General features: G+C 39.2%; 1 protein-coding gene across 4 annotated transcripts in view; it reads right to left on the reverse strand.

The window, feature by feature from the left end:
* Window positions 1–4,041: 4,041 nt before the first annotated feature.
* The window catches only part of manea (mannosidase, endo-alpha), a 46,268-nt gene continuing 34,667 nt past the window's right edge, over window positions 4,042–15,642 (reverse strand). For all 4 annotated transcript variants that reach the window (XM_039747969.1, XM_039747972.1, XM_039747973.1 and 1 more), the window contains exons 4-6: window positions 11,604–11,713; window positions 6,729–6,805; window positions 4,042–5,429 (exon numbers count right to left, since the gene is read on the reverse strand). In XM_039747969.1, the coding sequence (XP_039603903.1) occupies window positions 4,793–5,429; window positions 6,729–6,805; window positions 11,604–11,713 (824 nt within the window). In that variant the 3' untranslated portion in view covers window positions 4,042–4,792. The remainder of the gene's footprint in view (window positions 5,430–6,728; window positions 6,806–11,603; window positions 11,714–15,642) is intronic.

The raw sequence follows: 15,642 nt of genomic DNA on the forward strand, positions 1-15,642 counted from the left end.
ACTTTGTCAGCAGCAGGAAGCATGAAGTGCTCTAAAACTTCCTGGTAGATGGCTGCGTTGACCTTGGACCTCAGAAAACACAATGGACCAACACCAGCAGATGACATGGCACCCCAAACCATCACTGACTGTGGAAACTTTACACTGGACCTCAAGCACCGGCACCTGTACATGGCATCCCAAATGGGACTCTCTGCCAGGTGCAAGGCAGGACCCGTCTTTAAATAATTTGTACAGTAGCCCGGCATAGCAGTGCGAGACGCACACAGTTTCAGCACGGCGCAAAGGAAGCGTGTGCTCCCGTGACACTCACGCGCTTTGTGCAAGCACTTGCTCCCTCTCGCTAGTGTTTCGCCCGGGGCGCGCAAGGACACCGCCTCTCCCCAATGGGAAAGAAAATGACCAGGCGTGGCCTGAAGACAGCAGGCAACTCAAGAGTGCCTGTCGCTGAGGAAAGGGCCAGCGGGCATGAAGAAGCGGCCAGGCCATAGAAGCTAACTCCAGAGGAAGGGTTTCTAGAAATAGGCACTGGACCCCGGGAAATATTGCCCGGGGGCATGAGGCACAGTTTTCCAGGTCCCTACTTTGCAGGGGGAGACCATCCGGAGGCGTTTGGCTGGCCGAAGGACTCTGATCCCGGAGCCGACAGCGGGACAAAGTCCGAGGAGGATGTGAGCCTGCTGTTAATGAAAATATCTCACTTGGTGAAGGAGCGCCTGGAGTCCCATTCCCTGGGGAGTGGCCTGAAGAAGCAGGTGGCGGTGAGGGGCCCGGATACGCCTTGTGAGGCAGGTAAAGTGGTGCAGGATGTGTGCCGGCCTCCTGCTATTAGCATAGTGCAAGTAGGGGTGGTGACCCTTCCCCCCTTTCCATGGAAGGAGCCGACATAGGCTGCGCAAGGGGTGCAGCATGTGTGTGGCTCACGGCCAGCAGGTAAGGGCGAGGGGATTGCGAGTCCTATGCCGGCTGATTTAATTGCTGTGTTTGCGGCCTTACGGGAGCTGGAGGGGATTCTTCAGATTGTCTTGTCGTTTTTACAGATTTGCAGCATTCTCCAGGAGGCCATGGAGGTGCTGGAGGAAGAAGCGTATGCACCCTAGATGTTTCTGACCGGACTCGAGTAGCAGGGGCTCCGACAGTGGACGCGGCAGTGATGGCCAATCGTGCCGTGGGGACAGACCCAGTGGAGGTGTGTGCGAGGAGCCAGCTAGTGAGTGTCGGTTGCCAAAACATACTGCTCCAAAGGCCGGCGGCAGCCTCGCTGAAGTCCACAGGGGCACAGACGGCACGGGGTCTCTTTGTATCCCATAGGGAGACCCAGACTGTCAGTGCGCTCCAGAATAAAAAAAGGAGGATCGGGAGACGGAGGAACGGACCTCCTGACAAGGGGCAGGCTGTGCCTGTGCGCCCTCCTGAAGTTGGTCGAGAATTGCCCTCTGCGGGTGCAAAGAGAAGCCTCTAACCTGGTGAGGAACAAGGTGGAGCGGATATTCCCCGCTTGTTTTTATTCCTTGAGGGCACAAGGGAGGGGAGTGCGGCGGTCTTATGAGTGTCATGGGACTAATCATACTTGGAGACGCTGTCCGCATAGGGTTTATATTCTCTTTCAGGAGGAATCCGTGGACTCTAATGCACCGACCCCCTCACAGGAAAGAAACCAGCCCTCGCGGGATGGGCCACTTTGCCCCTATGGGCTTCAGCTTGTTGTGGGGCAGTGTGGTAGATGGCCAGGGACCGTGCCCCACTGGGACGCCTGGATCAGGGAAGGACCGGGAAGGGGGCAATAGCTTCCCTGGATGCAAGATGGCAGCCCCCCTGATTTCCATCAAGGGCCACGGAGCTTGGAAGCTAAACCCTGTGGGGGTCTGTGGCCCAACCAAGGGGCTGTCTGGATGGTTCCTAAGCCCTGGAGGACAGCACTTCTGCAACACACCAGGAAGTGCTGCCAGAAGACCATCATCAAGCACCTGGAGCACATCCGGGGCATGATAAAAGGGGCTGCCTCACTCCCTTCGAGGAGCCAGAGTCGGGAGGTGAAAGACGGAGCTTGCGAGGGAGGAGTGGAGGTGGCCGAGGAGAGGAAAAAGGACTGAGTAACTGTGTGAGATGGCGGAACCACTGTAAATAATAGTGTAAATAAACAGTGTGTGTTTTGGACACTGGTGTCACGTCTGTCTGTGGCCAGGCTATCCGTTACAATATATATTTCATTTCAAACTAGTACTTTTAAGAATGTATCTTTAAAAAAGCCATCATATTAGAAGTAAAATATTACAGCCAACTTATGGATTGTTGAAAGAATTGACATTGTCTTTTCCAATTATGCCTTTGTTGGGCTCCAATAAAATAGTTGTAATAATGGTAAATTTCTTAAAATTTACACTATTTTATAAAGCTAATACCCATGGCAAGTTTCATTCACATTGTGTGGTCATAACATCAACAGACTCGCATCCTAAAAGACACATAACTGTATAACCACATTCAGCCATTACGCTGCAAGCAGTCAGGTCATGTTAAATGATGTCTAAAAATAAATCTGCAGAAGACTCAAAGTGTAAATTTAGAACCCTCTATAAAACTTTGTTATTGGGAACCTGGCTGTATAAAATTAATTCACATATTTTTACTCCACTATTTCAAGTGCAAGTCTTTGCTTCAAAAATCACCTACAATAGTTCTACAGTTCATTTCTCACTTTGGAAGAGCTTTCTAATGAGCTATTTGTATTTTTCCTCACTTAACATTTGAGTTAACAGTCAATTTATGGGTGCATTATGTATCAGTTTAATTCCTACCACTGATTCTCTTAACCTGCTTGTGCTGCAACTGAAAAGAAAATATCTGTAAACAGTTGTGAGTAACCCAATACGATTTGCCAAATAAAGGCATTAATTCAGTTTCTAATAATGATGAAGTTATGTTCATTTTGTATTTTTGTTACCCTATCAAGATACATCACAAATCTTACAGTCCTAGTGCTTGTCCTTAAGTTCCATCTTAGTAGCCAGTGTTGTGCACTGCTAACAGTTGGCTCTATGGGAAACTAAAATTCCTTTAAAATGAGGTCTAAAAAAGAACATTTCAAGGGCCTGCTTTACCAGAATTATCTACACCAAAAGCTTTATAGAGTTAACAAAATTTAGCCCACACCGAAACTCTGACCATTCACTTCATTATATGAAGTATAGAGAAAGTATTGTAATTGTCCAAAAATCTGATGTTGAGATTTTAATGAATCTCCACGTTTTAGACCTCCCCGAGTCCGAAAATACCATTTTTGGAATTATGTCCGTGTGTCTGTCTGTGTATCTGTATGTAAACACAATAACTTGAGTACGCTTTCACTTAGGTCATGAAAACTTTGCATACAAGTAAAAGGTACAAAACATAGATTTCTATCAGTTTTTGGATTATTTTCGCTAACCGGAATTGGTGCTAACCGGAATTGGTACTTTACCTTTTAGTCTGATTTATTCAGTTTTACTTTTACAATTGTTCAATACATTACTAATTTTATTTATTGTTGTTGGTTCTTTAATGTACATAATATCAAAATATCATTTTCTTGCAGTTTACTCCTCAACTATCCATTCCCATATCTGAGTATACGAGAAAGTCTGGGGGAGACCACTTCTGATTTTTTCATATTCAAATCTGAAATGATCATCTGGCCATTTCCTTCAAGTCTTGCACACCTCTTAAAAAAGCACTCTACTTGTAAGTTACAGTATATCCATCAGAAACAAAATCAACTGTTATATGACCAGCTTTTTGTATGTTTTTATTTTAGGATGTGTTAAAAGATACCCTATGCAGTTCTATCAATCACGACTAAGAAATTTACTTATGGCAAAATCTTGATGCTGACTACTCAAAGTGAATAGTCCTTTCTGCCATGACAGCCGTTTAATCCAGAGGGTATAGATAGATCATAAATATGGACTTTGGAGGGCTTGATAATGCAAAAGCATACTTATTTTGCAAATATATTAATTAGATACACATTTTATGGTTGAAGCAAAGAAAACAAGGCAAGCATGTGGATTTGTAAAGTTTATTTCTTCCCCAAAATAACACTTAAAAAAATATATGAATAATGTAAACAACAACATTCTCCAAAATGTTTAACAAATAAAAATTACAGTTTATACAAATGCAAATATAGTCATGTTAAAATGATGGCAAGTGTATAAAAAAAAAAAAAAAAAAAACTCAAAACTAAAATATTAGAATCCAAGTTACTTTGAAGAGCTTCACAAAGATAAATTAATTTTTACTTTTAATAATTACGGTTATATTAATAAGTTACATACAAAAGTGATTTTTTTTTTTGCCATTCATTCTCACCTGCTTTGTAACAAAGGAGGTTAATCTTTGGAATATGATTTTGTGATTAGTTTATGGGATGACTTTTTCAAATCTGCTTAATCCAATTTATTTGAACAAGTATCTACAATAAAAAGGATTCTCAATAAACCTATGTAGTCATGCTGAAACATGATACTACTTTTTTTATCTATGGGAAGAATCATAATGAAGGATTTCTTTTTATTACAACATTAAAAAAATTGCTTGCCAAGGAACAATTTACTTTATTTCCAATAGTGGATACATTTATAATGCTATAAACAAGTTTTTATTTTGAGTAAACACAATAGATATGTACATTCTTTTATTGTCCAAGGGAAAAAAAATCAAATTTACTACTTTTTAATTTTTTAAATAATTATCATTTTTTGATTCATGCTATTTTGTTAAAAATAAATGAGACAAAAGAACAATGTTATTTTCACACAAGCCATTTTTCCCTCTCTGTGTTAAATTTTTCTGCCCATTTGCGGGTAATGTCCAAATAGATACTTGACTTTTGAGGAAGGTAATCCAGGTAAGTAATTTCTCCTGCAGTTTTAGGAATTGCCATTTCGATCTGAGTCCCTTCATGCCATTCATTAAAGGAGGTTATTGAAATAATATCTGCCCTAACCTGTAAGGCAGCACTCAGTGCAGTTTCATAGTATTTTCCATTTATGCGGTTTCTACTGTTCTGAATATTCCAAGGACGAATGCTGGTGTCTACGTAGCCTGGACCCACACTAGGAATGAATATCAAGTTGTTGCTTTCACAAAAAGCTTTGATTGATTTCCAATTGCGATACGATGAGCCATAAGAAAATCCATTTGTAGCAAAGTATGTATACATGCCATCAAACCCTGCTGCTAAAATATCATGTTTATGCTTTTCCTCTACTAAAAGACCAATAAAGATTCCATCATATTTAGTATTCCTAATGGTGTTATGCCCAGATTCTTTTAAAAGGTTTCCCCATGTTTCAGGGCTGACAAGATAAGAGTCATAGATATAAAACAGTGGGAGAAGAGATCCAGTCCTCGTTTTATATTTATAGAATGCAGGATGTCCTCCATACCTGCAAGGGAGGCAAAGAAACATACAGTAAAAAAAAAAAAAAATCAAGACACCATTCAACACAACTTTTGTCCGTTTGTCGAAGAGTAGAGATCACGCCAGAGAACTACTGATGTCACTTTCTGTTTTGCATCTCCAACTCCTCCCCTTTCTGCCTACCTCGCCTCAAATAGCATTGCCACTGGACATTGGATGTCATTCACGACCAGGCGACTAATTGAAGCACAGCTCTCCAAGAAAGACATCTCAATACCAGCCTGAAGAGGCAAAAATTGTCACTAGTGGTGGAGTTTTCCTATTTTTTAACCCGTCAACATTGGTCATTAAATGGGGTCAACTTTTGTGCCCCAAACTTTTATCTGTGTTTACTATTTACTAAGAATTTAGAGACAGCTAAACTGACAGCATGTTTGTGTGTCTGTCACTGAAGCAAACTAATTGTTTGATTTTAACTTTATCTATGAGCAGGTTTTGTTTAAGCAAAGAAATTGTTCATTGTGTAAGTGAGGCTGCACAGTATAGTTAAACATGCCTGCAGGTTGGGGATGGAGATTTTACATTGCCCTCCTGCACAGTATACAAGCTCTTCCATCTGTCATTTTTCTTGGTCTTCCAGATTTTATGCTGTCCCCCACATTTCCCTTTAACTGCCATTTCTTAACTACATTTTGGACTGTGGAAATTGCTAGCTGGATGTGCTTTGATATTTTTTCATAGCCACCCCCTACTTTTTAGGCATCAGTTTCATTTTCAGATCCTCATTCAGTTGCTTAGAAGAAGTTGTTGAATGTTGTACAATGTTTGAAAAAGTGAAGAATTTATTAGGCTTTGAAATTGTAATCAGCCAAAATTTACTTCTTGACCAGACTAACAATGTGAGACCTTACAACTGAAAAACTTTGGCAAATGTTACATTTTTTTTTATTTTTCAGTTCAAATAAATCATAACTGTACAAGAGCATTTTCATTAAAAACGCAATTGTTTTAGTTTGTTTGCTCTTGAAGTTGTATTTAGTAGGTTTGTGGTTTTTTTTTTCTAATGTGTTTTAAATTTCAATCTGTTAAACTGGCCAAGGGTGTTCAAACTTTTACATTGAACTGTATATGAAGAAAACTTGGGTGAAATGCTGATAAAAATAATATGGAAAATGCCAACAAATACTTATGAAAAATAAACAAATGGATGCTTTAAAAGTAAAGTCACTGTTTAAAAGACACATAATGAACTTCAAGCTTGATATACTTTATGTAAAATGCAACTTCTAAAAGAAAAGAGTAATATTCACAGTTCACAACTCACTTGTCTATAATGTACTGAATATTGTTTCGCATGGTGAGATCATTACGACCTTGGTAGGGTTCAATGTGAAAAGTGACCTGTGAAATAAAAAAAAATAAAATTGCAAAAATAAAAATGTAATTGTTTCCAAGTAAAATACAAATTAAAAAGATGATTTTTGTACAGTTCACTAATATCCACTTATTTAATAAAACAAAAAAAAATAGTTTGAAACTTCTCAGTTACATTACATAAACAACTAGGGAAGAGTTCAACACTGGTATTTGAATCTGATTTTCTGGCACCATCTACAGGGACTACCTCGAGAAGTCAAATATTAATTACATAAGTATATGATGCACATGGCAGATGTGAAAGAGAAGTGCATCTCTATCAATATTATGCGCTATCAAGGGCCACATAAAAAAACATTCACAAAGCAGGTGCTGGCAACACACACTTGGATGTAGATAAAGGAGCTTACTGTTAATCATGAATCAGAACAGGGTTGGCTATGGCAGGACAGTGAGGTAATGTAAATTAAACTTTATATAATAGGTTGGCCTAGACGTGAAATCATTGTAATGTGACTTGAAAACTTGAAACGTAGTACAGAGCTTCAGCCAAGAGAATGCATTAATAAGCACTGATTAAGCACTAAAATCACTGCTCTTAACACTTCAGTATTTAAACAACACCCTCCGTATAAATAAAAATGTTATTCTAATTCCAAAATACCTAAAAGTGGTTTATTTAATTTGTAGGGTTTTACAAATTTTAAGATTCAAATAAAACTTTGAAAGGAGTTAATGTCTTAATACTCAATGTCTCCACTGTGATTCAATAAATTGTGAAGGGGTAAATATTTTTATTGGCACTGTAAAACAGTATATTAAATGCAGCCAGCATGGGTTTAAAAAAATGAAGATTCAGACAAACAAATTTATTAGACTATTTTGAAAGAAAAAGACATGATTGATTTTATTCTGCAGGAAAGATTAATTTTCAGCTAGAACCTACTGAAAATAGCTGTTACTTATTCTGTGAGCGGAGTAATGAACAGGAGAAAAAGACTTTCTTCACACAAAGAAATTCCTGCAAGGGCCACCGTATTATGTAATTACATTAAAGACATCAATTCTGACACTGAAAACTCTAAGCATGGTAGAACTATGTGGAGGCACACTTGAGACATTCAGGATATATGCAGGTAAAAAGAAACATTATTTATAAATATAATAAAGATTAAGGAGTTGATAATGAGACAACACTCTTATCCTCGGGCAATGTGTGAAAACAATAAATAAGTGATTAAATGGATAGATCAATCGATCTATCTATATTATCTTCAGGAGATATTTGGGAAAACAGTGAGAAACACAGAGCTTCTGTAAAAGGCTGCTGGTTACACAGAGCCTGAAAGTTACACTATATGATAAAACAAAAATTAAATATAAAGCAATACTTGAAACACCATCATGCTTATCATTCTGCATAAAATTAATTCACAACAACTCATTCAAGTGCAACTATGAACTAGCAGCATACCTTACTCTGACACACAGGGAGTAATGCCACTCTTAGAAATTCTTTTAATGGCCACTCTTTGAAATTCTTTTAATGGCAACAACGCAGCAAATGTTTGCAGTAAAGCAATTTATTGTGTATATATTAAGAAATTGGGAAAGAGGGGGAAGGAACCATTTCTTCACTTAAACTTTTAAGGAATATACCTGAAACCAAAGATGTGTTAGCTTTTAAAAATGCCTGGATGAGATACTGGAACAACTTAGCTATCAGCCAAACAATTAAGGCTCAAAGAAAATTTCTAATGCTTTATGGCATTTTCAATGAAAGGCAAAGACCACATAACAACTATTTCTTCCTTTAATTGTCAACATCATTTCTGGTACTACCATTGACCTACTGGAATGTAAGGGATACAAAAGCAAATTGTTTCACCTAATATTCTTCAAAATATTACTTGATCCAATCACTGAAAGGCTTCCTAACACAAAATTCATCAATGAATGAACACATCTACAAAAAGGCCATCAGCTTCCACCCCTTGATTACCCTCTCAGATTGTTTAACATATTGTTAGTGTCTGCTATAAAGTGTTATATGAAGAATGAAATAGCATACCTTAAAATAAGTGAAAGGATTGGATTACTCTTTGTTTGCCAAATTTGTATTGAAATAAATAAAAAAGGGAAATGATTAAAATTAATTTTAAAAACAAAAAGACAGCAGAGAGACTATGTACCAGTGTTAGCCAAAAATAAATAAATAAATAAACATACACAGGTGCCATGACAGCCACATCAGAGGGTAGACGCCAAATGGCCTGACCAGAAAGTTAGAAAACTGAGATAAAAGACTGAAAAGATCCCCACAACACCAGCCACCCAGCTCCCCATCAGCAGAGCAGCATATGGTCACTTATTGATAAAATGAATGATCCATTACTCTGTGACATATGCACTTAAAGAAGGACCAAGTTATTGAAAGGAGAGAGAGACTCAGGATTTCCAGAAAAAGGCCAGAACCAACTACTTGATCTATCATTGTACCAGACGGCTGGCAGCTCAACTCAGTCGGGATGTCCCTGTGATGGAAGGATGGGGGAAGGCAGCTTTTCTACAACACCCCCTCCCCCAAGATGCTAGATGGCAGCTTCCCTGGACTGCAGTGGTGCCCCGGATTCCCGCAGGGCACTATGGGACATGTAGTTTAATATCACAGCCCTGCTGGGTACCATGGGTGCCGCTGCAAGAGAACCTGAGGAGTCATGTCTCATCCATAGCCCAGAAGTACAACCCCAATTCCAATGAAGTTGGGACGTTGTGTAAAACGTAAATAAAAACAGAGTACAATGATTTGCAAATCCTTTTCAACCTGTATTCAATTGAATACACTACGAAGACAAGATATCTAATGTTCAAACTGATAAACTTTATTGTTGTTTTGCAAATCTTCACTCATTTTGAATTTGATGCCTGCAACACGTTCCAAAAAAGCTGGGACAGGGGCAGCAAAAGACTGCAAAGTTGAGGAATGTTCAAAAAACACCTGTTTTGAACATTCCACAGGTGAACAGGTTAATTGGAAACAGGTGTTTGTCATGAATGGGTATAAAAGGAGCATCCCCAAAAGGCTCAGTCATTCACAAGCAAGGATGGGGCGAGGTTCACACTTTGTGAACAACTGCGTGGGCAAATAGTCCAGCAGTTTAAGAACAAAGTTTCTCACCGTACAATTGCAAGGAATCTAGTGATTTCATCATCTACTGTCCATAATATCATCAAAAGATTCAGAAAATCTGGAGAAATCTCTGCATGTAAGCAGCAAGGCCGAATACCAACACTGGATGCCCGTGACCTTCGATCCCTCAAGCGGCACTGCATTAAAAAGCGACATCATTCTGTAAAGGATATTACCACGTGGGCTCAGGAATACTTCAGAAAACTCTACCATGCAAAGCCATATATCAGCAACACCCAGAAACACCGCCAGCTTCTCTGGGCCCGAGCTCATCTGAGATGGACTGATGAAAAGTGGAAAAGTGTACTGTGGTCTGAAGAGTCCACATTTCAAACTGTTTTTGGAAATCATGGATGTCGTGTCCTCTGGGCCAAAGAGGAAAAGGACCACCCGGATTGTTATCAGAGCAAAGTTCAAAAGACAGCATCTGTGATAGTATGGGGGTGTGTTAGTGCCCATGGCATGGGTAACTTGCATATCTGTGAAGGCACCATTAATGCTGAAAGGTACATACAGGTTTTGGAGCAACATATGCTGCCATCCAAGCAACGTATTTTTCAGGGACGTCCCTGCTTATTTCAGCAGGACAATGCGAAGACACATTCTGCATGTATTACAACAGCGTGGCTTCATAGTAAAAGAGTGCAGGTACTAGACTGGCCTGTCTGCAGTCCAGACATGTCTCCCATTGAAAATGTGTGGCACATTATGAAGCGCAAAATACGACAACGGAGACCCTGGACTGTTGAGCAACTGAAGTTGTACCTAAAGCAAGAATGGGAAAGAATCCCACCTACACAGCTTCAACAATTAGTGTCCTCAGTTCCCAAACGCTTATTGAGTGTTGTTAAAAGGAAAGGTGATACAACACAGTGGTAAACATGCCCCTGTCCCAGGTTTTTGGAATGTATTGCAGGCATCAAATTCAAAATGAGTGAAGATTTGCAAAACAACAATAAAGTTTATCAGTTTGAACATTCGATATCTTGTCTTTGTAGTGTATTCAATTAAATATAGGTTGAAAAAGATATGCAAATCATTGTATTGTTTTTATTTACGTTTTACACAACGTCCCAACTTCATTGGAGTTGTACTACCCAGTCACAGGGACAAAGTCAGAAGTGCTGGCAAGTCACATGGATGGAAGGACAGAAGCACTTCTGGGTTGGGCACTATTTAATGGACTATTGGGAACCCAGCAAATGAGCCAGAGTCGGGAGGAAGTGGACAAAGCTTGCTGGGTGGTGTTGAGGAGAAAACACAGAGAGAGAGAATTGTGTTGATTCTGTTTATTTACCTGTTTATTGTGGCTGTGGTGCTTAGGGCACTGTTTTTGAGAAGAGAAGAAATAAAAATACTTCTCAATGCTTTTACCCCGTGTACTGAGCGTCTGTCTGTTGGGTTTAAAGGGGGCAACAGCGACCTCTAGCGTCCACACCATATAAAGAAACATAAATAATAATTTTATTTTCATAATAACATAATTATATAATAGTTAAATATGTAATATAAAGTCAACAATACATTAATTTTACTAAACTATGCTTTCATAGTTAAATAAATTAATAATGGACATTATTACATACAAATTCTCATACAGTAGGTAAATAAAAAGGTATGAAATAGCAATACCTTAACTTGATATTTATGTGCAATATCCAAAACTGCTGGCACCAGCTCATCAGTGGGTTCGCCAGCATCATCTTTCATGTCAGGTGGGTACCAGGATAAGGAAAGGACCCCTGAAAGTAATAAAGTATATAAATTAACACAGAAAACATTAATTAATATTAAGAAGCAAAAATACCCAATATTACTTTGGATTAAATAATAAAAAAAACACTGCTGCCTCAATCAGGTTACACAGGCTGCATGCAATCTTTGAATACAAATGTTTATTGAAGTTAGACTCAAATGTAATATTGGTATGGGAAACTTAAGACAAGTCTCTCTATTTAAAAAAAAAATCTTGTGGAATGAATGACTAGGAGACGATACGTGATCTTCACATTAAGATCATGAAAGACAAAAGAACCGCGAGATAAAAGAGAATGGGCAAAAAAAAAAAAAAAAAATTAAGTAGTGTAAAGGGAAGCAGCACACACAGATACAAGTGTTTCAGTGCATATAAAGTTTGCAAAAGATAATACGTTATAAATGAAACGTTGACGAATAAAAGATCGCATTAGCGTAAAAAAAAAAAAATTAATCATCAGGACCAGGTGTAATTGAAAAAATAGCAGGACAAAACAAGATCAGAAATAAAAGGCAAAGAGCAGAGAACAAAGTCTTTTCGCATTTGGATCATTCAATGCACAAAATGTAGATTCACACAATAATGGAGCATACGCTATGACAATCTCTGGACCCGCAAGAGTTAAAGCAACGACAAGTTTAAATTTCAAAGAAAACACAATTTGGTCAGGTGTATATTTATGATCATGGAGAAGCGATCACAACTCGAGCAGCAGAGACACAAAGTAGCAAAAAAGACAGCGGCTGGACAGGCTTTAACACTAGAATTACCAGAGCCTACGAAAAAACTCTTAAATCCGTCCCACCTTAAATGGCTTCTTAAAATCGTTCACAGCTCTCCACCAGCGTCTTTTGTCATCTAAATGTGCTGATAAAATCAGGCTGCAAGTAGCCGGCTATTCCATCCCCCCACCGACTTAGAACGTGCACAAACTTCTCCCAACTCATGCCTTGATTGATTTTCTGGGAGTGAAGTGGAGTTTTAGAATGGAAATAATAGATCGTTGTTTGGAACACACGCATTTCATGTCTGTTCCGTTTCTACAGTAATCTGTGTAAACACATTGTTAAAACAGAAACGTTTTTTATATTCTGCTAGTAGAGGACAACATGTAGGCATAAACTATATAATGTATGAATCCTGAAGTCCAAATATCAAAGAAATATTTTCACAGAAGGTACAAATCTAACACAACAATTGCGCTTTTATTCAAAAATATAACTGCAGAAACAAAAAGGCGCCTTAACATGAGACATTGACAGCCATTTATTATGACTGTCTCCGTGGCGTAATAGAATCAGCAGCCGACTGGGACTCAGAAGGTACCAAGTTCGATCCTGCACCACTTCTTTTAGAGAAGTAAACTGCTCTTAGTCTTACTATTTTAGAATAAAAACATACATTTAATTTCAGTCTGTAACAGCCGGTGTAATTTATGATTCTTGTAAAGGTTAGCTTTGTTTTTTTTTTTTTAGTTAGTTTGACACTGCAGTTTTCACATACGCGCTGTAACAGAGGTAAACTCAGCTCCCTTCTACATCAGAGCAAGAATGCACATACCATTGCTTGCATACTAAAGTGTCAGCAGTTTAAAAGCGCAATTGTGTTAGGTTTGTACCTTCTGTGAAAATATTTCTTTGATATTTGGACTTCAGGCTTCATACATTACAGTATATAGTTTATGCCTACATTTTGTCATCTACTAGTAGAATATAAAAAAACGCTTCTGTTTTAACAATGTGTTTACACAGATTACTGTAGAAACGGAACAGACATGAAATGCATGTGTTCCAAACAACGATCTATTATTTCCACTCTAAAACTCCACTTCACTCCCAGAAAATCAATCAAGGCATGAGTTGGGAGAAGTTTGTGCATGTTCTAAGTCGGTGGGGGGATGGAATAGCCGGCTACTTGCAGCTTTTCTTTTATCAGCACACTTAGATTAACAAAAGACGCTGGCGGAGAGGTGAGAACGGTTTTAAGAAGCAATTTAAGGTGGGACGGATTTACGAGTTTTTTCGTAGGCTCTGGTAATTCTAGTGTTAAAAAGATCGAAGGGCAGCATGACAGCAGCCCCCCAAGACAACACGCGCATCGTTATAGTCTGGCAAGAAAGAATTTAACCACCCCCTGGGCCGTAAATAAAGGACAAGTATTGTTTTTACAACATCACGCGAGACAATCAGATTAGCGCTATTTCAGATGTGGAATGACAAAATGGGGGAGGCAGCTTGATGAATGAGGTCTCAAGGACTTAAAGAAATCCAAATCATATTATGTGATATCATCTCATGTGAAATTCTACTCCGTACTTCTAGAATTTGTATTTTTATACTGTATTGAGGATTTATTCTGTTCTATGTATTGTACTGTATTGACCCCCTTCTTTTTGACACCCACTGCATGCCCAACCTACCTGGAAAGGGGTCTCTCTTTGAACTCCCTTTCCCAAGGTTTCTTTGATCTTTTCCCTACAAGGGTTTTTTTGGGGAGTTTTTTCTGGTCTTCTTAGAGGGTCAAGGCTGGGGGGCTGTCAGGAGGCAGGGCCTGTTAAAGCCCATTGCGGCATTTCTTGTATGATTTTGAGCTATACAAAAAATAAATTGTATTGTATTGTATATCTGGTAAACCAAACATAGGGGTGGGCGAGCGAAGCAGGGGCAGAGCCCCCTAGTTTTTTTAATGTTTTGTATTTTTTAATAAACACAAAAAGCAAATCCCACTGTTTAAGCTGGTTAAGGAAACAATGTGGTAATCTCCGAGAAATTATTGGGGTTTCGTGTCTTTATTGTGAAAAACTGCTCGATAAAGTGACACAGCTGAAAGAAAAATAAGAGCAGCGACGTCTAAGCATGAAGCCAAATATCATAACAAACATTTAAAATTAAAGTCACTGAAGATCCTTTACAGCAGAGTGTCAAACTCAGGAGTTGGGGGTGAGTTTGAGCCAGTGGAATGGAAGGACAGAGGGAATTTGCCTCACAAAGTCAACTATTCTCCCAGTGCACTTGGTAGCAGCATCCCTCTGACATGATTCCCATTTGGACACCCACAGGGTTGAATCGGAGTTGTAGTTGTGGTGAGCAGCACTGTTGGGGTCTGTGGGTGCCACTAGAGGGAGATGCTAGGGTCAGGCTCATTGTCAAGGAGAGGTCCCATCTGACCTGGAAGTGCTTTCAGAAGACAATCTTGTTGCTCCAGAAGCACTCCAGGGTCCAGGTTAAAAATGTAGTGCTTCATCTTCCTAAGGAGAGTTGGGAGTGAAAGACGGGAGGAGGTGGACAACATTCTCTGGAGGGGAGTACAGGAGGAGAAAAGTAAAGGAATTGAAATTGTGACTCCAACTGTGACTTTGAATGTATAATTAACACTAGAATTACCAGAGCCAACAAAAAAAACTCGTAAATCCGGCCCACCTTAAATCCCCCTTCACACCTCTCTGTCAGCCTCTTTTGTCTTCTAAATGTGTTGATAAGCCCAAGCAGCAAACTATATCATCCCCCCACCGCCTCACAATGGGCAAGAAGTTCCCCCAGCTCCTGCCTTGATTGATTATCTGGGAGTGAGCTACCCAGAATTGTAAGGGGAAATAATTTGATGTGTGTTTTGTGTTACAACAATCTATGTAAAAACATTGTTAAAACAGAAACTTTTCCATGTTTTAGTAATAAATGACAAAATGTAGACATGAACTGTTATTTGATTCCAGGACTGTTGCTCGCATTGTGTCTGAGGCCTAGGGGTCTGGCATGCCCCTTAGTGGTCACAAAATATGGACTGAATACTGACTCTAGTGCTAAATCCCTTGGACGCTTTCCTACATTTTTAAGTAATTCAGTATTCTTCAACAGTATCTAAAATGATGCATCACACACATTAAAATATGACATAGGATCCAATAAGGTCAGGTCA

The sequence above is a fragment of the Polypterus senegalus genome, chromosome 3 (genome assembly GCF_016835505.1).
Source record: "Polypterus senegalus isolate Bchr_013 chromosome 3, ASM1683550v1, whole genome shotgun sequence".
NCBI lineage: Eukaryota > Metazoa > Chordata > Cladistia > Polypteriformes > Polypteridae > Polypterus > Polypterus senegalus.